This window comes from Squalius cephalus (genome assembly GCF_949319135.1).
Source record: "Squalius cephalus genome assembly, chromosome: 3".
Classification (NCBI taxonomy): domain Eukaryota; kingdom Metazoa; phylum Chordata; class Actinopteri; order Cypriniformes; family Leuciscidae; genus Squalius; species Squalius cephalus.
The window spans coordinates 14,625,922-14,651,958 of NC_137124.1; the positions used below are offsets into that span (position 1 = coordinate 14,625,922).

General features: G+C 37.0%; 1 protein-coding gene across 1 annotated transcript in view; it reads left to right on the plus strand.

Moving 5' to 3' along the window:
• The window catches only part of adamtsl3 (ADAMTS-like 3), a 162,160-nt gene that overhangs the window by 105,938 nt on the left and 30,185 nt on the right, over positions 1-26,037 (plus strand). The window contains exons 10-21 of the mRNA XM_079866508.1: positions 1,832-1,943; positions 4,238-4,376; positions 4,528-4,578; positions 5,182-5,386; positions 6,441-6,588; positions 10,936-11,020; positions 15,798-16,084; positions 16,331-16,460; positions 19,071-19,275; positions 20,303-20,485; positions 21,484-21,637; positions 22,426-23,461. Of these exons, the coding sequence (XP_079722634.1) occupies positions 1,832-1,943; positions 4,238-4,376; positions 4,528-4,578; positions 5,182-5,386; positions 6,441-6,588; positions 10,936-11,020; positions 15,798-16,084; positions 16,331-16,460; positions 19,071-19,275; positions 20,303-20,485; positions 21,484-21,637; positions 22,426-23,461 (2,735 nt within the window). The remainder of the gene's footprint in view (positions 1-1,831; positions 1,944-4,237; positions 4,377-4,527; positions 4,579-5,181; positions 5,387-6,440; positions 6,589-10,935; positions 11,021-15,797; positions 16,085-16,330; positions 16,461-19,070; positions 19,276-20,302; positions 20,486-21,483; positions 21,638-22,425; positions 23,462-26,037) is intronic.

Genomic DNA, 26,037 nt, shown 5'->3' on the forward strand with positions numbered 1-26,037 from the left:
CAGCAGAAGACCCCACCGGGTACCACTCATCTCCACTACAAATAGGAAAAAGAGGCTACAATTTGCACGAGCTCACCAAAATTGGACAGTTGAAGACTGGAAAAATGTTGCCTGGTTTGATGAGTCTCGATTTCTGTTGAGACATTCAGATGGTAGAGTCAGAATTTGGCGTAAACAGAATGAGAACATGGATCCATCATGCCTTGTTACCACTGTGCAGGCTGGTGGTGGTGGTGTAATGGTGTGGGGGATGTTTTCTTGGCACACTTTAGGCCCCTTAGTGCCATTTGGGCATCGTTTAAATGCCACGGCCTACCTGAGCATTGTTTCTGACCATGTCCATCCCTTTATGACCACCATGTACCCATCCTCTGATGGCTACTTCCAGCAGGATAATGCACCATGTCACAAAGCTCGAATCATTTCAAATTGGTTTCTTGAACATGACAATGAGTTCACTGTACTAAAATGGCCCCCACAGTCACCAGATCTCAACCCAATAGAGCATCTTTGGGATGTGGTGGAACGGGAGCTTCGTGCCCTGGATGTGCATCCCACAAATCTCCATCAACTGCAAGATGTTATCCTATCAATATGGGCCAACATTTCTAAAGAATGCTTTCAGCACCTTGTTGAATCAATGCCACGTAGAATTAAGGCAGTTCTGAAGCGAAAGGGGGTCAAACACAGTATTAGTATGGTGTTCCTAATAATCCTTTAGGTGAGTGTATATAAATGATATACAAATATATAGAATTATTGTATATAACAAACTTGTGTATGTATTACATAGTGCTGTCAAATCTATTAAGCGTGATTAATTGCATCGTAACAACAACATAAAAGTTATATAACTTTTTTTCTAACTGTATTTTATTATTTAAAAAAAAGCATAATTTAGTATGTTTATTAATCACATTATTTCCCTTGTGGGGACCGCTGGCTGACACACACACACACACACACACACACACGTACACGTACATATATCTTTATGAGGACATTCATTGACACAATGCAATCTCTAGCCGTTTACCCTAACCTTACCCATCACAACTAAGTGCCTAACCCGAACCCTGACCCTAAACCTACCCTTAACCTAATTACAACCTTATCCCTAAAACCAAGTCTTGACCCTCAAACAGGCCTTTAAAGGGGTCTCAGAAAGTGAGTACCGGCCAGAATGTCCTCATTTTACTCTCTTTGTCCTCACTTCAATGGTCTAAAACTCAAACTGGTCCTCACAAAGATAGTTGTACAAGTACACACACACACACACACACACACACACAAACTATTGTTCCATCATGAACCTTTTGGGTTTTTTTTTTAGCAAGGATTCTGAAAGTTTCATGCAAACTCAGTTTGAAGCTTCATTATGAGTTTAAAGCAGCAAAGAGAATCAATGTTTACTCTCCATGTGAAACTGTAAACACGGCACAATATGACTGTAATCATGCTAGACTTTCTCATGTCACGACCTGAAGAGTCATGATTAGTTCTGACACTACAGCTTTACAGTAATTGGACATGACTCATTACTCTAGTTAATTGCTGCAGCATGCAAACAGTATTTAACTAATCATCACAGCTCCGGAAATCAAGACTAGAGGATATTCAGTGGAAGATGATGCATGCTGCATTTCATATGGAAATCAGGAGTTGGACTGTGGCCCCTTGAGGAAATTTCCTGCTTATTATACATGTCAAAATAATTAGTTTTTTCAAAATGAATGGCTTTTATCTCTTTTTGTGATGTGATTATGAATGTGACTATTAAAAGGAAATGATCGTATCAGGTACATTATAAGTGAATTTCGGTTCTTCTCAGGTAAAATATGCTGGCCCTAAAGACACAGTGATGCAGTTTATGTTCTACCAGCCCATTCGCTACCAGTGGAGAGAAACTGACTTTTTCCCTTGCTCTGTCACCTGTGGAGGGGGTAAGTGCTATAGATTATTCCTCTTAATTAGAGATGTCCATTTTTAATAATTCACAGTGATTTGAATACATCAAAAATACTCATTCAGCACACCTACGGTATGATCATTTTAAATTTGGGATAATTACAATTCTGTTCGATACTGATAGGACAATAATCTGAAAATGATTAAAAGTTTACTCTTTTTTTTGTCTGAATTAAAAATAAAACACTAACAACTAAAATTAAAAGCTACACGTGGATTTAGGCATCACAAATTTATAATGTACAATATGAACATGGATATTTATTTGCTAAAGAATAAATTTAAAGAGTAAATTAATGGTTAGTGTTTTTAAAACTTTAAGTGAGCATTAAATGAAACCAAATGAATAATCTTAATAGAAAAATAGGGGAAATTATCTGCACAACTAAACATCCAATATCTGTTGAAATATATCCAATATCAACCAATATTGAAACCGATAAATTAAAAATCTCTAATATTGGCAGATAATTGAGTTGGTATCTATATGCATTAAAGTGCCACATTATGCTATTTTAAAGGTTTCTAATTTAGTTTTGGAGGTCTCGTACAATAGGTTTACGTGGATCCAAGGTCAAAACATACTTTCTTTTTCTCATAATATACATTGCATATCACCTAATTTCTCAAAAAGTCTGAAAACAGTTTGTTTGAAGATTCAGTTTCTCTAAACTCCTCCTTTCCGTAAGCCTACTATGCTCTGATTGGTCAGATGGCCCAGTCTTTTGTGATTGGTCTACCGCTTACAGCACGTAAATTAAATGTCTGCTACCATATCTAAATTTCAGCTCCGGAGGCTTCTTCAGCACTTAATACGAACAGTAATGATGGCGTCGGTTTTTCCATATCAATTCCAGCGTGAGTTCTCTTCTCTGTGAAGTGCATGCAAAGTGGAATGAGTGCTGAACAAAGTTGATTTTGTTTGCGGGCAGCCAATGAAGACCATAGGCTGGCATTATGCAAATTTGTTACATTGGTATGTACTGTAGGTCTGTAACAGGCAGTGAGACTGGAATTACTGACGACTCATTTCAGCAGTTCAGAATCAATTCATTTTTTTTTTTTTTTTGAGACAGTAACTTTATTTGTCTTGCACTTTGATCTTTAAAATTGTGACCTTTTACAATCACAAACACCTATATTAAAAACTACATGAAAGGTAATATTCAAAAAAGCATAATAAGGGAACTTTAATATATGATATATATATATAATAATAATATATCATGATTTCTGAAGGATTATATGATACTGAAGATTGGAGTAATGATTGCTGAAAATTCAGCATAAAACATAAAATAAATACATTTTAAAATATATTCAAATAGAAAACAATTATTTTAAATTGTAATAATATTTTACAATATTACTGTTTTTGCTGTATTTTTAACGAATTAATTCAGTCTTGGTAAGCATAAGAATTTATTTATTTTTTTAAAGCGTAATTTTTCCAAACTTTTGACCGGTAGTGTATACATGCATTACCATGCATACTTACGAGGTTATATAGGTACTTATCTTGTAAGATATTAATCTATAGATCAGTTACATTGTACAAATTGTGTCATGTTATGTTTAAGTAAGTTTCATAAGAAATGTTAATGCAGGGTCCAAAGATGAGACGGCAAGTTTTAAAGTTGAGACACTCACACACAGATATATAACGCATATTTTAAAAACTTTTTTGTATAAAATGTGTATTTATTTGCCACAGTTATGTTAACAGCAATAATTAGAAATTTCTGTCGTAAGAACAACTATTCAGCTGATGGACACGTGCTGCGTTATCATGGGAAAATCCCAGGTGAAAATAATGAGGAAATTACGTTGTCTTTCGTTGCTCCCTTCGCCAAGTGCGTTCCAAACGGCTACATAATGGCACACAAGTGCCCTGCTCACTCCAAAGTCCCCACTTCTAGGGCTCTGCCCTTCGAAGGGAGTAGGGCATAGGGATGCTCACGATCAATAAGCACGTCCCAGCCGGGTTCGTCACTTATTGGGGTCCCCTGGAAACATTTCCGTTGTGTTCTGTTCTATTTGCAGCACGTTTCTGTATTTGGTTGTGTTGGGAGTATTTGGAGCACACATGTGTTGTGAAACTGATGAAGATGTTTTCTTAATTTGCAGGTGTTTTTTCTATTTGCATTTGTTTTCTTCAGTTGCAGCGCGTTGAGCTCTCTCGGCCACCGCACATACTACTTAAAATGCTGTCTATACTATGCTATTGTCATAAAACCATAGCTAATGTTGCTTTGTCTCGCCTCTGAAGGTTATCAGCTCAATTCGGCTGATTGCATGGACATTCGTTACGACAAATCGGTTGCAGAGCACCTGTGCCACAGCTTCCCAGAGAACACCAAACCTACACCCAAACTCAAGGAGTGCAACATGGATCCCTGCCTCGAAAGGCTGGTTCTGTCTTATCGATCTCTGCAACACACTCTCCATGACAAAACACAATGAGTGAAGGATGCATTAGACTTCCTGTGCATGAGCTAATGATAATAGTGTGGATAATGACTGTGTGACCAAGGGCTAATGGTGTGTGTTTCTCTGCAGTGATGGCTTCAAGGAAGTGATGCCCTATGACCATTTCCAGCCTCTACCGCGGTATGAAGTTATTTACTGTGTGCAGCATGTATATCACAACACACTCACATTAGGATAGATATACAAAGGATATCTTTGTGTTTTTTTTGGATGCTACAGACACACTGCTATTTAAAGGTTGTTGTTTTTTTTCGAGTTACTAATAATTTTTTGAGAAATTTACATTTTATTCAGCAAGGACACATTCAATTGAAGATTGAAGATTTCTATTTTAAATAAATGCTGTTCTTTTGAATTTTCTATTTATCAAAGAATCCTAAAAAAAAAACACATCACGGTTTCCACAATAATATTAAGTGTTTTCAACATTGATAATAAATGTTTCTTGAGCAGCAAATCATCATATTAGAATGATTTCTGAAGGATCATGTGACACTGAAGACTGGAGTAATGATGCTGAAAAAACAGCTTTGCATCACAGGAATAAATGACAATTTTTTTTTTTTAATTGTAATAATATTTCACAATATTGCTGTTTTACTCTATTTTTGATCACATTGTTGACACTTTGTCTCCAAACATAAAGTTACTGCTCATCTACTAAGTTAGTACTTATACACTAATACGAACCGATATTTTTGGATAATACTGATAATACTGCAGGTGGGAGCAGAACCCGTGGACGTCGTGCTCAGTGTCATGTGGAGGGGGCTCTCAGGAGAGAAGCGTGGTGTGTGTAGAGGAGGACGTTAACGGTCAGATTGTGCAGGTAGAGGAGTGGAAGTGCACACACTCCCCAAGACCATTCAGCAAACAGAGCTGCAACACCTTTGAGTGTCCACAGTGGATGGCCATGGAGTGGTCTCAGGTAAGTGACCTTTTATTGACCCCTTCTTCCATTTCGGATCACCAATGACCATCTTTAAATCTGTTCTTCAGCCTAGTGAGATGTTTCTGTGTCCTAACTCAAAGGAAAGCACATACTGTAAGTGACTGATTTAGAGGGCCTATTATGCTTTTTACATTTCCAACTTTGTTTAGTGTATAAGGGTGCTGTTTGAGCATGAAAAAGGTCTGTAAATGTACAAAGCACAAAGTCACTCCAAAGGGAGTTATTCTCTATATCAATAAGCACTGTTTCTGAACTCCTTGAAATGCCTTCATTGTAGTCTTGAGTATTCTTCCAGGAACAAACACATCACAATATTCCTTATTTAAATAATTCCCGCACAAGGCACACGCAAAAAAAGGGACGAGGCCTGGTTGAGTTGCGTTAGGAGACGACGAGCACATGAACAGCTTTGCCCTGCTGCTGATCAAGCAGTAGAAATGCCCATACCTGTGCCCAAAACAAGGCATCTGTGGATGAGAGTCCGAAACAAGGACTGGTGGGACGTCCTGCTTCACTTCACAGACGATGATTGGAAGGAGAATATTAGAAGGACATGACAGTCATTTATGACACTATATTCAACAACAACAGCTAGTTCCTCACATCATACGTCATTTCTACAACATTGCACATGCGCAGTACTTTACAGTATGCAACCAAGTGTATACAGTACATGTCCTTTCGATCAGATTAGACAAGGTTTAAACCACCCCTAACAATCCGAATTAAATTTTAATTGGATTTGGCCAATTCGTTACGATTTCTTATTCTGACTATATTAGTAGTCCGATTACAGTCGGATTACTAATGTCCATGTAAACGCAGCTACTGAAGATTGTCAACCAGTCTGTGCATATATAGGCATAAAACCAACACTATATTAGCCAGCGTTTCACTTTCATTGTCCAAGCCCTTTATTTGTATGTGCTTCTCACTTCACTCCTGGTGTACATGGACAGATTCAGTTCAATTTAATTTGTATGGTGCTTTCACAATACGTATTATGTGTTTTTGTATTTGTACTATCCAGTGCACGGTTACCTGTGGCCCAGGTCTACGGTACAGGGTTGTGCTGTGTGTGGATCACAGTGGGCAACATGCTGGCGGCTGCAATCCCCACCTCAAACCCCATATCAAAGAGGACTGCCTGGTTCCCGTCGCCTGCCACAAACCACGAGGTAGAAACAACAAAAATCTGATTAATAAAACAGATCTTTTAAAGAGACCCACAATTGAGTGAGATACTATTGGCTACATAGGTCAGCATCCTAACAGAAATAGTTTATACAGATTTGAAACATTCTACATAGACAGGAACTGCACATGAAACTCATGCGAGATTAAATGATTCCAACTATGTTTGATGTTAGCATGTTGCTAAGATAACAACATAATGCTCTAATACAGCAGTTATAAACTGCTCTGACCATATATTTCTTCTTGGTTTTTACTAGCATAGTGGTTTTTAGCTTATATTAAAGATGTTTTGAAATAATAATGAAAAGTTATTTTGTGACCCCATTGGAACTGTGCTGTGGAGAACCACAGCTCTAATAAGCATTGGAAATTCACAGCACACACAAATACTGGGTGAATTTTTGAATGGATTGATCATTTCTGTACACTTTTCAGTATTAAATGAAATTTTATTAGTATTTCTTTCACCATTTTCACTGATCTTGTCACAATGCATTTTTGTGAAGTATACATGTACATTCAATGTACCCCCCCTCCCCAATATTGTGATTTATTGTGGCTGGTTAGTTTCTTTAGTTTCAGGCTTTGAACTTTCTACTGGAGAATGTTCTGCCTTCAGAGAAAATAAATGGTTATTAAATCTGGAGCCAAGGCCACTGATAAAGTGAGCAGTCACTGTTAAGTGCCATTCATCTACTAATGAAAACTAACATTAAAACATTGATATGATTAAAATACTTGTTTAGAACTTATTTTCTTCAGAGAAGCATTTCAATTAGAAGTCTGTTCCAGAACTTAATGGTAAAATTATGCTGCTCTCTTAGAAAACCCCATTTTGCACCATTGCATCTGTCTATCACAGAGAATGTAATGAGAATGTGCACTAAAAAGATGATTGACTGCAGAAAAGAAATGTTTATCATTAATATAATTTGTATATGTACAGAATTGCCGTCTGTCTAGAGTCTTCCAAAATGCTCACTTATGAGGTTGCTGCCTATGTAGGCAGTTGGCAGTGAGGAAGCTCACCAGATTTGGAACACAGCCAAAGTGTTCTCCATTAGGGAACAGTCAGTGTCTGCAGCTGTCAGAGAGGAGAGTGGAGTGTGCCACAGACAGACGCTCATGAAGTAATGTGTGATCTGAATATGAAATTCTCCATAAGTGCAGACAGACACTCTGAGCTCATCAAGAGTCAGTCACGGTGTGTTTTAGAGCTGTTTCTTGCTGTGGAGTTAATTCATTCCTGATACTTGTCCTTGTCTGTCACTTTATTTTCCTGTCAGATCTCTATCGCTTTTTTTATTTGAGTATTTTTCTCTGTCTTTCCTGTAGGAAAAAAGCATGAGAAGTGAAATCTGTTTTGATAGCTCATTATGATCTCAGTTGTTTCTCCTAGCCACCAGTGGAATTAAGAAACAATGGTTCAGTGGGGTTCTGTATAGAATCCTAGGGTTCTTGACTTCTTTGTGCCACAAAAGGTTATATATAAGAAGAAATGTCTTAAATGATTGCATACTATTTTAATCTTTAGCAGTTTTTACTAGTGATAAAGTATTTTTACGAGCTGTTTAATTCACAAAATTTTATTAAAATTCTAAATGAATTAAAACAAATTAGATGATCCCATGATGGGAACCTCTAAAAGGTTCGAGATATGACGTGCTTGACAGAACCCTTCAAGTTTCTACTACTAGAATTTCCTTCTTCGTATTGGAGATTAATTCAAGTTGTTCAATTTGAGTCAATGATCCACAATATGTCCATAAATATATATATATATATATATATATATATATATATATATATATATATATCAGTATTTTAACGTCTCCTTAGACTTTTTTTTTTTCATTTTATTCTTAGACCCGTTGCGCTATATAATTCTATATTTCTTGTTCTTAAATGTTGACACAAATAATACAAACACATTCATAGCCATAATCCATTCAGTAGTAATAGTAAAAACAATCAGAATTTGTGTCACTTTAAAAAATGCATTGTTCAAAACAAAAAAATTACATTAACATTATTATTTAATTTTTTCCTAAGCAGCTGAGAACTCTATGCTACCATTTCCATCTTTGTCTCTCCGTGTGACCATGTCTTTTCTCACTTAAATGTTACGTCTTTTTGGCAAGACACACTTTTCATAAAGTCTTGTGTAATTAGTTCAAGTGATTTGTCTGAGTACATGAATAAAATGTACTTCTTTTTCATTCCAAGTCATGCCAAACATAGTCCCGTCTGCTCATGAATCAAACTCCCTTAGCCGAGACGGAAGACATTTGAGTTCAGGCACGATTTTGCCGCATAACAGGAGGTGTTTGTCATCTCGACGTCTAACACTTTCCTCCTCACACGTGTTTTACATTTACAAGCTTTGCTTAAATCCTCCAAATTTTCATTGAAGGAATAATTCACCCAAAAAAATAGTTCACCATCATGTCGTTTCAAATCTAAAGAGCAGTTTGAAGATTATTCAGAATTTTCCCTTTTGTGTTCCACTGAACTAATGATATGGTACAGGTCGGGCGTGACATGAGAGTAAGTAGTGTTTTCTTTTTTTAATGAAATACACTACTGTTCAAAAGTTTGGAGCCAGTAAGTTTTTTTTTTTATTATTAATGCTTTTATTCAACAAGGACGCATCAAATTGATCAAAGGTGATAGTAAAGATATTGATAATGTTACAAAAGATTTCTATTTCAAATAAATGCTGTTCTTTTTAACTTTGTTCATTAAATAATCCTGAAAAAAAAAAAAAATTAGCACGGTTTCCACAAAAAATGAAGCAGCACAACTGTTTTCAACATTGATAATAATAATAAATGTTTCTTGAGCACTAAATCAGCATATTCAAATGATTTCTGAAGGATCATATGACACTGAAGACTGCTGAGAATTTAGCTTTGGTATCACAGGAATACATTACATTTTAAAATATTTTAAAATAGAACACAGTTTTTTAAAAATGTAATGCTATTTCACAATGTTATCATTTTACTGAATTTTGAATAAATAAATGTAGCCTTGGTGAGCAGAAGCGACTTCTTTCAAGAACATTGTAAAAAAAAAAAAAACACATCGTACCAACCCCAAACTTTTAAACGATAGTGTGTTTCTTTAAATGTAATATCAGCTATGCAACAATGCCAAATTTCAAGAAACCTTAATCATAAACATCTGTATGCTTTTTTCCCCCACCAATAATTCTATTCATATCAATCAATTCCACACTTAACTCAAGCCTGACATGCTTGTAAAAACTCAGTGGGTTGAAATGACAGAGGCTCCATTGCCTGCTATTTCACCTAGACCTTCCCGCACGCCAGTTGTGAGGATGTCTGCCATCAGAGAAACCCAGAAACCCCAAATCAAGAGCCAAACCCTGAGCCCTCGGCATGTTCTACAGCAAGACTTTACTGCAGAGCCACATTCACCAACAGCTGTGATAATCCAGTTCCAGATCAATAAATGGTTGCCTGCATAAATATTTGGTTGTCACATGGAGATTTATGTCTAGCTTTATTAGCAGTGTTTGGGTTGGGGGGCTGGGGAGAAGCAGCCGGGTTCAAACTGGCTCTCTAACCTTCGGTAAGACACATGACCCAGTGATGGTCCTACAGATGTTCATAGGAGGAAGGGTTTCTGGTGAAATTTGAGTGTCCCTCAGCACTGATCTTGCGCTGACTTGGCTTACTTTATCTTTTTTTCATCTTTTATCTGACACTTTCATCCAAAACAGTTTACAGAACACTTAATACTGGGACAATCCTCCTCGGAGTAACCTGAGTTTGTGCATCTTGCTCAAGAGTATATGATAGTTTGTGGATCACCACTTGCAGGGTTTGAACCATCAACCTTTTGGTTACCAGCCCAGATCTTTGATGTTTATTCCACACCACCCTCAACTAATCGCCTCTGATTAGTAGCCAAGTACCGCTTTTTACAGTTATGAGCCTCAAAAATGTCAAATTTGAGCTTGAATTCAGTGTTTGGCTAGTGTCGTATTCCCTATGAAAAAGAGCAGCTTATGTAGTGTAATGGATGCTGGTGTGCCAGTGTTCCCATCAGACTTTTTAACTAGCTTAACAAGCATGTTTTGCTGGTAACAAACATAAACCAGCTCAGACCAGTATGGACATTCATAATGTTATAAACTGGTTATCTTATAAAGGTTATCTTTTGCATTTTTCCTTAGACCAGACTTGGTAATTTCCATGTTTGTCAACAGATTACGGTTGCACATGAGTCTAAATGCTCTTTTGATACATGCTTACTGATTAATATTTGTGTTTTTGTGTGTGTATTTGTGGCTTTCCCAGAGAACCAACCTGTTGAAGCGAAGCTGCCCTGGTTGAAACAGGCTCAAGAGCTGGAAGAAACCAAAGTAGCTTTGGAAGACCCAACGTGAGTTATTTTTATGATGTTATAGTGTACATTAAATGGTCATTAACACTCTATTGCTTCCTTTCTCTAGGACTGGAGGATTGACAGTATATTTGCACTGGTTTGACAATATCAAAATAAGCAACTTGCACTTTTCTTAATGTTTCTGTAAGAATCTTTCAATTCTTTCACTTCAATGAAAGGTTAGATTTTTGCACATTTTTTGAGTGAAAGATCAAAAGGATAAATAATGCAGATTTATTTTTTACAGCCATCTTTGAACACATTTAACAGGGGTGCCAATAATTCTGACCACAACTGTATATATAGTATACTAGTATACTTTTAGTCCAGTTTAACACATTTTACCTTGTTTAAATCCATTCTTCATAATTCTGCAGATTTTTCCAGAGAATCAGTACAGAAAATGCGGAAAAAGTCTGCAGATTCCGTCTGGGCCTAGCTACAAGTGTCTGAATAAACATATAAATCATTATTTTCTCTTTTATAACCAATAATCCACTGAACCATAAATCCTCAGGTATCTCAAGACAGTCTCGCCACATTCTGTGCATTACAACTCAATACAGTCATGTATTTTACTTTGATTTTATATTATTTTTTATATTACTCTGAAGTATTCTTGACCTGCAGAGATGAATCTTTTCACCTGTTGCTAAAAATGCATTTTACCAAGCTCAATTCAACCAAAACTGGACAAGAAGCAGGCTTCATTAGCTGTTTTTTCATCCGAATAAAACGGCCACTGAAACCTGAGTTGAGGGTGTCTGCGTTCTGACCTCTATGTGTCCAGTTTCCTTTCATTACTTAAACAAGGCCCCACGGGCCACTCTCGCCTCCTGTTGTGGTATTATTAGAGTTTTCCCCCCTCTCCATCTCCGAAATCATACCCCTGTTAATAGTTGGCAGGGGAGCTTGATGGACCCCCCAATACCCCCACTGAAAGCCGCGAACTGTGGGCTGCCAGCATCCAGACAGCCACTGCTCTCTGCGGTCTACCAAAGGCATTTATCACAGAGACTCATAAAACAAGAAGAATGAGGGGTGAAAGTGTTTAAAGGTTTGCAGAAGAGCCATTGACAAACGCTTCAGTTCATATGCATGCGGGGGGCGGGGGGCGGGGGGGGGGGATCTACCGTTTGTCTGCAAACCCTTCTTGAATTACTCCCTTTAGAGGAGTATATCACTCACTGATAGCAGCACTTCTTTTGCGTTCTGCTCCATCACTCGTGTAACTAAATTTAGGGTGATCTAAGGTGGCATGCACCAGGGTTCAGTACTCGTCCCTATCTTAAAGTGATCCCAGTCCACTTTGCTGTGGAATTCACGGCTGGGCGCTTGCCTCTGTGATTTAGGTGGTTGGATTTTATGGGTTGGATGTAGTTGAAGAGTCTCACGCCACATCTTATCCCTGCTTAGATAAAAGTGGAAGAGACCCACTGAGGAAGGACTGTTGTCTTCCTGAACTCTAATCTTGAGATTAGAACCCTCCTGAGTGCTATTCACTGATATACACGCTCTCAGAGACACACCCACATATGATCACATACTTCTTCCTAGGGAAAGAGGCCCATGACAAACTGTAATCACATGAATGGCTTGTAACTACTAAAGCTATCTAACTACTATCATGGTGGAGCAACATTGTAAGGGAATATTGCTGAGTATCTTAGTAAAATTTTTTGGCATGCTAGCTACCTGAATAATACCTGATTAACATGAATAAGAATGCAAGTTTAATATTTAATAATTCAATTATATGTATTTATTTATTTAATTTTAATTCTTAATTAAACTACATTATTTATATTTATTTATTATAGTTATTCAATTTGAGTTTACATGTTTTTTTAAATATCTGCAATAAATAGTAATTTAAGAATTCAAAGGAAGAGATTGAGTGAATCCAACATAATATGAATAAGTTAAATTTATAGACATTTAAATCCTAAACATGTCCCCTTGGCTCTATTCCCAGCATGCACTGGGACATAAATAATCAATACGGTGTTGTTGATTTTGTTGTGCCGTAACCTAATATATTGTGATATCAGGATAAGGTTGTTCCTTTAGTTAAAATGATCAGTTAGTTGATAGTTACCCTTGTTGTGTTTCATGTACCAAGCATTGAGGTTTAAACAAAACTAACCTCCAGTTATTTAAAATGTAGTTTTTTCATTTTAAATGATTCACCTTGACTCATTCTAATTTATAAACGTTGTTTTTAATTACAGTAAAAAAAAATGACAGTGTATCACGCAAGTTTGATTTAATGTGGCGTTTCATTCAAAATGTGTCTTAACACAATTCATAAAGTAACATGAGAATGTGTTGCGTTTTCAGCATTGCCGCAAAGGAAGTTATGGCAGACGTTTTAAAAGCACTAACAAAAATGTACCAAATGTGCTGTATACACTTGTACAGTACAACACTCATCACCCTGAAAAAACACAAGCCTGTTTTCTCAATCACATGAGGTGTTCTGACATCATAATATTCCCTGAATGACACCCCTACATTAGTCCAAACATGACATGTTAGGGCTTATGTGGAATTACAGATCTCATAAACTTTAATTCCTTAAGCCTGGAAAGTGTTTAGACAGTGGGCGGCATGAGGTGTGCATTGACACCCACTCCAGGCGAACACATTTCCACAATACTTAAATACTTTTACAGATACGTGCTGCACATTTGTCTTTTAGCTGCATTTAATGACAGCAGGAAGAAGTGTACACAGGGTACGAAAGCTGTCTGTGAAGCATGTTCATCATAGTCCTCGGGTTTAATGCAGTGGTGGTAAAAAACATGTTATACTTGTATTCCTGAATCCAATTACACACAAATCACGCGAGCTATGAATTTCAACAATATTTTCCAAAAGGGTAATTTTCCACTCGCCAGAAATATGGAAAAATCATTCTGTGGTTCATTAGGAGACCCTGCCACATCTATTTTTATGATCACGTTTATTTTAAGTGTGGTTGACTCTTCAATATCAAAGTCTTTTGGTCCATGTTAACGTTATATTTATCAATATAACTTGGTATTATTTTGAAATCAATTTTGTTTTCATTGTTATTATAGCTATTATAGTGCTTGGGTTTATTGTTATAGAAAGGATTAGAGAGAGTGTTTCAAGCTTAACGGTCTTTATTTTTCCAACAAAGCAATCTGATATAATGAGTGAAACACAGCTATCTTAAATTATGGCAAGCAAAAAAAAAAAAAAAAAAAAAAATATATATATATATATATATATGTGTGTGTGTGTGTGTGTGTGTATATATATATATATATATATATATATATATATATATATATATATATATATATATTTATATATTCTTTTTTTTTTTTTTTTGCCGCAATTTAAGCCGTAATTTAAGATAGTACTATATATTAGATTAGATAATATTATCTTTATTGTCATTATAAACATGTATAACGAAATTAGGAAGTACTTCCCTTAGTGCCGGATTATACAACAACACAAACAATGTTACATACAACACAAATATTAAACGTATAAAACAAAAATAATCAATTTGTAATCAGTTTTAAATATTGCACTAATAAGAAATATATTGCACTAAAACTGAATTGCAAAATGAAAAAACAAAAAAACAAAAATAGCACCCTGAGACTTTATATGTATATGTATATATGTAGCAGAGAGGGATCAGTGCATATTAGAGTGCATATAATGTATTATACTGTTGTCAGAAACATGTTACTGCATTTAAACCCAACAGTTTTGGAGATTTTAGTCTTTGACTGACTTGCCATAGAAGGGTTTGATTTGATTCAGCCTGATTCGCCAAATTTGTTTGACTGATTTATTGAAAAGGCCTTGCTTTACCAATCAAGTTTTTTTTTATACAGTTAGTGAGGACAACACTATAGCATCTCCTTTTAAATCCCTTAAAGGGTTAGTTCACCCAAAAATGAAAATTCTGTCAGTAATTACTCACCCTCATGTTGTTCCAACCGCGTAAGACCTTCGTTCATCTTCGGAACACAAATTAAGATATTTTTGATGAAATCTGTGTGCTGGATCACTCCTCCATAGGCTGCTAGGTGACCGAAACTTGCTGGCCCAGAAAAGTTATTAAAGAGATCGTTAATATAGTCCAAGTGACTCCAGTGGCTCAATCTTAAGTATATCAAGCGACGAGAATACTTTTTGTGCGCAAAAACAAACAAAAATAACGACTTTATTCCACTATTCATTTCCTTCTCTCTGGGCCTCTAGTTGGTTCACGTAGTGTTTTTGCGTAGCGCGTCTGTGTTACACGTCACCACGTAGGCTCACAATTGGCCGAAGCTGGTCATGTGTTTGATGCGTGATGACGTGCAACACAGACGCGCAGCGCAAAAACACTACGAGGCCCAGAGAGAAGGAAATGAAAAGTGGAATAAAGTCGTTATTTTTGTTTGTTTTTGCGCACAAAAAGTATTCTCGTCGCTTGATATACTTAAGATTAAGCCACTGTAGTCACTTGGACTATATTAACGATCTCTTTAATAACTTTTCTGGGCCAGCAAGTTTCGGTCACCTAGCAGCCTATGGAGGAGTGATCAGCTCTCAGATTTAATCAAAAATATCTTAATTTGTGTTCCGAAGATGAACGAAGGTCTTACGCGGTTGGAACAACATGAGGGTGAGTAATTACTGACAGAATTTTCATTTTTGGGTGAACTAACCCTTTAATATTTGTGCTTGTAAACTGGTTGTGAAAATTCATAGAATCATAATGTGTTGTGTGTGTGTGCAGGTTCATCCCGGGTCCGTGGTCGGACTGCAGTGTGTCTTGTGGTCCGGGAGTTCAAAGGCGTCAGGTGAAATGTAAAGTATTGCTGTCTTTCACTCAAGCTGAAGTCGAACTACCTGATGAAGAGTGTGACGAGGACAAGCCTCCCTTACAAAGGACCTGTGATTCAGGCTCCTGTTTAGCATCTCCAGACTCATGGCGACCCCTGAAACCCCAGCAGATCCCTGATCAGCAGGACTACGCTTGGGAATACATGGGCTTCACTCCCTGCTCTGAATCATGTGCTGTTGGTAAGTCTCCATGAATCCCATTAGAGAAAATAACCTCTCTAATGTGTTTACTGTCCAAATAGCTTTTATGCACATAACAATTTCTTACTGCTAAAGAACTCATTTAGATTTTTACATGTCCAGCTTTCCAGATGTAATCTAAAATTGCTAAGAGAGCAGATAGTGATCAGCCTGTGCTACAAAAAAAATATAGATTTGAAATACTCCCCTGCCAAAACCCTTGTTCCTCACAGTGTTGTTTTGCAGGCAAACAGATGGCTGTTGTCAGGTGTGTGAGCACCTTGAAAAAGGAAATTGTCGAGGACACGCTCTGCAATGGCTCCAAAGTTCTGCCTTCCTTGCTTCGCATCTGTAACCCTCAACCATGTCCACCGAGGTACATTCCAAAAGAAATCACTGTGGAAAAATGTATTTGTTGCAAATTCTGATCTGTAGATGTGTCTTAGGTCTTTACTTCAGTTAAGTCTGTGGCATTTTTTTTTTGATAACATTTTAAATACATATTTTAAATCTCTTCACAAGACTGCCAGACATAAGTCTGATGATTAGCGCACAACCCTCTTTAACAATAAGTATGCACAATAATAATAGTCATGCTTGCCTTAGCAAACGCCACTAATTCATTCTTTCAACTCTAAATGTGTTTGTCAAGGAAAGATGTTGCGTGCAAAAGCAAGTGTGGAATAAAAAAACCTATGATTCATCCAGCTCCTTAACAAGGAGCTAAAATTGAACCTGCTGGCCTAGATTATGTTCAAAGACCAAATTCAGATCGAATCTTAGTAGGTTGTCAGGCCACTCTGAAAATAAGGACATGTGATGAAAATAATGTGATTTCCTGTTAACTGACCATTTGCCAAAAAAACCCCCAAAAAAACAGGACAGCTGGGTTTTTAGAGCAGTGCATTATGGAATAAATGACTTTACTGGATCTTTCATTTGGCTTTTTATGTACTGCGGCTCAGAATATTTCAATAGTTAATATAATGGACAAAAGCTTGATTGTTATCTCAGATTATATGGGCTGTATTGTTAAAATTTGAAATGCCTATAGCGTTTAAGACATATGATCGCCTTCATATGGATCTTTCCGATCTTGATTGTGATGGAATGCCAGGGATCGTAAAGTTCAAAGACCATAGCAATGCAACTTCATGTTTTGCATTACCATACACATTCCATACAATAATATATTGCTAAATCATAAACATATTGCTTTTGATTGTGGTAAGGAATATTTTTGGCTTTTTTGTATTAAATGAAACATGGAATGAAAATGCAGCCTATTTACTTTTCTTTATACATATTGCTTGATCTAATTGTGCAAGATTCATCTGTGCATGTTTATCTGAAAATGTTTTGAATGAATTTTTCTATCAAACAAAGCAACTAATAACTTGCCCTCGTCCTTCCTTTTCAGCTGACATCCCTTAGGCTGCATGGACTGTTGGTTAATGTGAACCACAGTAATGTCATTGTTAAATAAATCTATCAAATAGGCTAAAATCTAAATATTATATGGAAAACATAAACTTAAAAAACATAAATGAATGCCTTGCCAACTAAATAAGTTTAAGTACTAAAATGACTAAAACTAAAATAATTAAAAAAAGTACATAGAAATATTAACAAAATTAAAACCAATGAAACCGACAGAAGCACATAACAAAAACACTAAAACTTAAAATGATAACTGATAATATAAAAATAAAACACTGGTTAACCAATTGGCATTGCTTTAGGCATTGTTTAGGCTACTGTTATAGGTATTGGAGCCAGACCTTTTTGGAGTTGTGAGATTCAGTCCATCACCCGGCGCTTAGCACTTATTAATGATATTAATGGCTCTGATGTCTCTGTAGTGGTTAAACACGAGATATAACTCGTATTGTGTATATCTAATGGGCCATCTTTTTAAGTGTCATAACTTTATATATTTATTTAACTTTATACCGTTGCACTAGAGCGCTGACTTTGTACGTTTGATCGACTTTATTTCCTATTGTATAGATTCTTATACTTTATACTAATACTTAGGTATTACTTGGGTGTAATTGTATTATACTAATACCATTATACTGAATTATAATGGCTATTAGTGATCATTAAAATGGACATTTAACAAAAATAGTCAGGGTTGTGTTTCATGTATTTCATTTTATTGCATGTGCATACGGTGAGTATATATGCACATATTGCCTGCACCACAAGTTAATAGGTTTCATACTTCATACTCAAAAAGAGGCAGATGGGTGTTTTATAAAATATTTCATTTTATTGTAAATATAAATAGGCCTACAGATAACCAGAGTAGCCAGTGTGAGCCAAGTGACGTTATAAAAAATGCTGCTGTACCATTTGCAGAATTACCAGACTTGCGTTCTCCCATCCTCTGGAGTTTGTACTCCTGAGTTGAACTTGTAAAGTCCGAACTACCAGGACGCAAGTCCGAACTTTGCGAAATGCCTTTACGTTTAGTTCTGACTGCATTGTAGAATCAACTCCACTGACGTCCACTTTTCATGATCCAATCAGTTCCCAATGAAAAAAAAAAAAAAAAAATCAAATCTTAAATTGGTTACACTTTAATTTGATGGTCCCCTTTAGACATTCTGTTGACTATAAGGAGCATTGCACCTACATGTCAGTTAACTCTCATTATGGTATTAGTTGAGTATTAGTAGACTGTTAGGCTAGGGTTTGTAAAATAAGTTGACATGCACTTGAAAAGTTACTTATAGTCAGTAGAATGTCTGTTGGAGGACCATCACAATAAAGAGTTAGCAGATATTAAGCAGACAGTCTACTAATGATCTTATGAGAGTTGGTTGGCATGTGTAGGTGCAACATTGCTTTGTCTAAAGGGACCATCAAATTAAAGTGTTACCCTTAATCATTAAAATATCCTGTATTTCACATCAATGTAAAATGGTTTGTAAATGCATGTAGTGTAAGAAAAAAAGTTTTTGTGTGTTTTTTTTTTCAGATGGGAGGTGAGTGTGTGGAACCCGTGTTCTGTGTCATGTGGTGTGGGGCTACAGACGCGCGGCGTGTCCTGCGTGAGGTCTGTGGCGGGAGACCGCACTGAACCGGCGTCCAGCAAAGACTGTGTGGACACAAGACCTCAAGAACTGCAGGCCTGCAACCAGGTGGCGTGTCCACCGTCCTGGGAGGCTGAGGAGTGGCAACAGGTTAGTGACCCTTGTGATTTTAGATTATTAATTACTAAAGACTGTCAGTTTAAATCTGATTTTTGTGTTTGGAATCTGATTACATTTAAGTGTGAACGGCAAAAACTCACATATAATTTGATATTTCAAATTCGTTTCAATCTACATTCATGTATTTTAAAATTCCTATTCAAATCTAATTGAAATCTGTTTCAGTCTGACCACTCTGATTAGATTCTGCATTGCTTTATTGCTTATGTCACTTTCTTGCCATTGCAGAAACAATGTTGTGTTGTTGTCGGTGTGCAGATCACCCAGAAAATTATAATATATAATGGAATTCATATCTGTGGTCCAGTGATGAAGTGTCTTTAAATTTTGAGACCGGCAGAGAAGGCAGCACGAAAAAAAAAGTCATGTGTTCCAGCTTCCTGCGTTTCTGCCGTCTTCATTAGACGTAGTAGTCCAGTGTTGCGGCTACACATTATTGTCATATTGTAAGACAACATTTCAAACCCTCCATGTTATTTTTTGGCGTATGCCTACCAACGCAATGTCATTGCCATAAAAACCAACACAGATCAGAGCACCAGTTGCGATGCACAGTGTGGACAGTCAGTAATTTAGATCAGATTCCAATCAGATACACAAATAATCGGATTTGGACTGAGAGTGTGAACGTAGTCTAAGAAATCTCTGTAGCATCTCAATGGTTTCTCCTAGACATCAATGAGACTGAAAGGAGAGACTTTTGTCTAAATGTGTTTATTTGATTAAAATAGCAGAAAGTGCCAGAGACTTACGTAAGCACTTTGAAGATTCACTTTGTTATTCTCATTGAGAATGTGTTATTGAGGATATTTGATTATGGAACATGATGTGAAATCCTTTTCATAGCTGACTTTCCATCTTTATTTGGCTTTTCTACTGTAAACATCAAGAGTTGTGGTTTATATTCGCTCACATGCTGTGCTCTCTGTGGTTGTAGCATATGTGGGAAAGACTGATGTTGATTTGTTTGTTTGTGTTTGTTTCATCTCTGGGTCAGTGCTCTCATTCGTGTGGCAGAGGAACGCAGTGGCGTAAGGTTTACTGTAAACAGAGACTAGCTACTGGAAGCTACCTAAAGTTGAGAGACGAGGAGTGCGCTGGAACCAAACCCGACGTACACAGGACATGCAACAACCCTGATTGTCTGCTGCCTCGTCTGGAAGGCGGAGAGTGGTCCAAGGTGTGTTTCTGCATGTGTGTGTTTCTACGATTTTTTTTTTTTAAAGAAGCAAGCATGCATTCAATTTACAAAAAGTGATGGTAAATACATTTATAATGTTTCAAAAGATTTCTATTACAAATAAATGCTGTTCTGTGTGTAAGTGCTTTCTATTAATCAAAGAATCCTGAAAAAAATATATCTCAGTTTACACAAAATTAAGCAGCACAACTGTTTTCAACATTGATAATAAAAGAGAAATGTTTCTTGAGCACCAAATCAGCATATTAGTATGATTTCTGAAGGATCATGTGACACTGAGGACTAGAGTAATGATGCTGAAAATTCAGCTTTGCCAACACAAGAATAAATTACATTTATAAATATAATAAAATGAAACACTGTTATTTTATATTATAATAATATATCATAATATTACTGTATTTATTGTATTTTTAATCAAATATTTGGTGAGCATAATACTTTTTCATAAACATTTTTAAAAAATCTGACCAAACCCAAACATTTGAACGGTGCTATATTTAGCTTCATTTAAAACCAGTAGAAGAGTAAATGTTGTTCCAACCCTATCGTTTTTTTCTTACGGGAAATGCAAAAGTAGGTAATTTGTTTTTTAATTTTTTCAATTTTGAAGATGTTAAGGCCAGTTCACTTCAAGGACGATAGCTATAATAATAACTAAAACATTTTAACAATCATTCTATGATTCTATGAGAATATGGAATTCCTCACCACAACTATAACGATAACGACACAGAGAAATTATATCGTTGGACTCACTTTCAGAATTATGAACTATAAAAACATTGTCAGCCGCCAGAATTCATCCTGCTTTAAAGAGCTTGAGTATTTAAAGCAGTAGACAACATAACTGTGCGTGCTTATAATAAACATAAAGTTATTGTGTGTTGGTGTGGACGCTAATATATTTACTGGTGTAGTTACCTCTATAGTTATCATTCTCTACACCGGGACCATTTGTCCATGTATGTTTGCAGTGCTCTGTGACGTGTGGTAAAGGTGTCCAGCGGAGGGAACCTGTCTGTAGGAGACAGACGGCGTCCGGTCAGCTGGTCACTCTGGACAGGTCGTCCTGCAGTGACCTCCCTCTTCCTCCCCTGATCAGGAGCTGCCGTATGAGCCCCTGCAGCAGTAGGATATTTTATATTCCAACCATCCTTTACCTAAAGTTTACCCGGCGTGGAACCCAATTATGCCTGAATGTATTCTTGTAAATTTAGTGTACTGTAAAATTGTGGTTGTAATTTAACTTAGAACTGACCTCTATTTGATCTTGGTCTCACTATGGTCTCCATACATTCGGATACCAACACAAGGGAAATTTCATAAAAAGATTTCGGGACCCCCTGATGTTTTGAGCTGTGGGAACAACACAATTTTACTTGAGTCTCAAATTTCTCAAATAAATAGCAGGGATCAGTAGGTATCACTTAGCATGTTATCATTGTTCTCATGACACCCATGAACCAATGAACTCTCTATGGTCATATGTAATAACTATATGTGAACATATATTATGAACATGTGAAACTTCCCGAATGGCTTTGAGATGCTTTCTGATTAAAGCTTAATGCTATGGTTCAGAAAAATTGATCTTGATAACGTTTCTTTTTTAAGCTTCAGTTTCAAACTGAATTTGGTTTATTGGTTTGTATATCTTGATAAGGTCCCGCGGAAAGGGACGGTCCAATAGCCTGTAAGCGGAGAACGTATATTCACATTGTGCCCTCATGTTATTTTTTCTTTCACCTAAATTTTCCAAAGCCCTTCTGTCCCATGTGATTTGACTTCATTGGGTTCGTCTGAACTGCAGAGATTATTTGGGGGATTCAAAAGCAGTCATAACCTCACGCGAAACTAAAGTAATTAGCCCTAACCAATGTTTGAACCGCCTAAACTTCTTCCGTCTCTTTCCACAGAGCACACTCACTCTAGAAAACGTTGCCCTCAGGTCATTGGCCTGAAACGCATCTACATCCAGACCAGACAAGAAAAACGGCTTAGTTTTACCATTGGAGGACGAGCCTACCTTCTTCCCAAGACTGCCGTCATTATCAAGTGTCCTGTGCGGCATTTCCCTAAAGCTCAGATCCGCTGGGAGAAGGATGGGAGTGATCTGACTAATTCCAAACGTTTGAGCATCACCAAGTCTGGGGCTTTGAGGATCTACAACCTGGAAGCTGGAGATATTGGACTGTACCGTTGCTGGGCCAATCAAGATTCAGACACCTTCACCCTGAAGCTGATCGGATACAATAATAGACTCCTGGAACAGCCTGAAGGAAAGGGTTTGGGGAAGGAAAGAAGTAGGAACTTTCATCCGTACCTCAACAAAGAAGGAGGTTACGTTAGTTCAAAGTGCAATGAGGGGTTTCCACCTGGTAAGAAGGCTCCAAAATCTCGCCCAAGCTGGGTGCAAAGAAACGAGTTCTACCGAGATGATGATGGCCAGCCTAAGGAGCTCTGGGATACTCTTGCATTGGGGAACTATGCTTTGGCTTCGGGGCCCAGGAGCCACACAGGGGCATTTGTCCTTGAACCTGCACAGTTCGAGGAGCTTGTGAAGAACATCAGTCTGCTGGCAGAGAGCGGGGATGTGTCGGATGAAATGGCATCGCACCTGATAGGCAAGCTAATAGAGGATTTGGCTGCCGCAGGGCAAGGGGCACCTACAGAGGAAGGCACTACGATGGACAATCATTTAGATAAGACGCCAAACACTTCAGAACTTACTGGGGACATGGCGTCGACAAGTGGCAGTCGAGCGGTAATCATTCGCCAAAGGCATCACGGATCTGACATGAACTTCCAGAGGGATCTCAGGATCCACGTGGGCAGGAACGCTTACTTAACCAATGCCACCCACAGCCTCACGCTGATGTGTCCCGCTCAGGGATTACCACCTCCAAACCTCTCCTGGAGCAAAGATGGAGCTCCACTACAGAACAATGACAGGTAAAGACAATGATATGTACTGTAGTTGGGGGTTCAATTCAATATTGCAGTTTCTCTCTCTTTCTATTCCTACAGGTTTTGGAGGGCTAAGAGTTTTTGATAGTCGGCTTTAAATCCATGTTTCATGGCAAATCCTGTGTCATTCCAAACCTGTTATTTTTACATGTAACTCAAAATGATAGTTTATGAAAAAGAATGCACAACACACTGTACTGGTACTATATTAGTTTGTATTTACATGTATGCATTGTCTGGGATATAATATCAATAACCTTGATGTTGTAGCGCCATGCTCTACTGTTTGAGTTACAGGAATAGTCATTATCTGTTTTGTTTTTTTGCCAATATTAGATATTTATTGGCCAATATTCAGGATTCAATATATATACCATTTTTAGATTTATATTACTTTTGCCATCATAAAGCTCTAACTTAAAGGGATAATGAAAGATTATATCGAATATTTAACCCTTTAAAGCTTGTTTCTTGAATTATGCTTTATGATTGTTGAGTTAAAGCTTGTATATAACTCAGAGCTTTAACCATTAGTGGCTTATTAGTGTTATTTTAGTAGAATTTATATACTATTTATGTACTATTATAGTATTTATTCATTTAGATTTGTGCAGTTTTCATTTTATTTTTAGTTTAGTTTTAGTAATTGTGTGCATGTGCATTTTAAATTTTTTTCTTATGTTTAGCTTTAATTTATTTTTATTTCAGTTTTAGTAATTTAGAAACTAACTAAAATAAAAAATAGTATTATATTTAATTTAATTTAATTTATTTATTTCATTTATTTGTATTTACTAGTTTTAGTTTTAATTAACAATAACAAGATTGATCATAACTATATTATTCAATATTATTGCCTCCCTTTTTCGAAATATCTACTTTTGTGTTCCACTGAAGTGCAGTTATCAGTTTTAGATGAACTATTCCTGTAAATTTGGCATTTTGTCCCTGCTCAAAATCCAACTACAGTAATGGCATAGACATTTTTACTATAACACACCAGGAGAGTGTCTGATTACAAAACTTCTGGAATTCACATGACTTTACTCTTTTTTTTTTTTTTCTTTCTGTCATTATCACCGACATTTCTTTTAGTCCAACGAACATGATGCTGAAAACGAGCAGAGTTCAACTTTTACACCGAAAAGCAATTTTTTCTCTCTTTATAGAAAACAAGACTCCCTGTGTACCTCTGAGTCCAGCCGTGACTGATCTTGATTGAGCAACCGCATATTCCAAAAGCCTGTTAATCACAAACCCACTCAAATATTCACCTCAAAAGCACCCCAGATCTCACGTTATGCGGTCTGTTGGGGTCAGAAATACTGGCTGTGCTTCTTTCAGTTTCTCTCCAGGGTCGCATTGTGGTCTAATCGTCTACTCCATACTGTTGACTGTTAAATACCGTCATTGAAAACATTGACTTAGTAACTCAGCTTTGTCCAGCTCACGGCCTTAACATAGCCTCCGCCCAGACAGTCGCCAAACATTGTCTGCCCCTCTTCCTGGCGTGCGCTATGGGACCTGAAAGAGACATTGCTGTGCAAACATTGTTCAGGCCTCTTCTCGCAACTTGGGCTTGAAAACTCAGCAGCTCTGAGGTGAATCTTGATATACTGAAGCGCTGTAACTTTCAAGGGTCACTTTTGACTTGAACCGTAGGGTCATTTTACGAAGTGTGTGCCATTTCCAGTTTAATAACGCGGTTTTAAAGTAAATGTTTGAGATTTAAGACATTTTAGGAGATACATTTTTTTTAAATGTTAGTTGCATTGTGACATCAGGTCAGTATGTTGAGGTAACAGTGCCTTGTACTGTTTAGAAAGAGAATTTATTGTTGAGATTTAGCCTATACAAATATCCAACAGTTTTATTATATTATATTATATTTAGTGCTGGGTAGTGATTAATCGCATCCAAACAAATATATGTGTGTGTACTGTGTATAATACTTTTGTATATGTAAATACACACATTTGTATATATATATTTAAAGGTGCATTGCGCAAGTCTCTGAGTTTTTGCAGAACTATGCCCCCTCTGGCGACAAGCGAAACTGCAACCAGAGGTCTGCACGCTCATGGACCACATGCATGTGTCTTTGTCTTACGTGGAGTTTGCGTTGGGGTTTGGAATCGACTACAAGCCGGTCTCTTTGAATCCATCTTCTACTTTTGTCGCTCGAGTTGTCTTCGCTGATTCGGAGAATGGCGGCGAATACACAAACCAGCCAGACATAGCCAGGTGAGCGTGAACGCGCATGACGTCACGCCCAGTCTCAAATTCCGTCCCGAATCCCTCTTATTTATTTTACTGTACAGGATTATAGAGGCAATCGCAGTGATCAGAGAAGGGCTCATTCAGCCCATCAGGCAATTGTTTAAGCATGTATGAGTTAGAAAAAACGGGTATTTTTAACATGAAATGTTGCGCAATGCACCTTTAAGAAATATTTGCATGTATATACTGTATATATATTTATACATAATTAATATTTATACATAAATATAAATATTTAATCTATAAATAACACATTTTTCTTAAATATATACATGCATGTG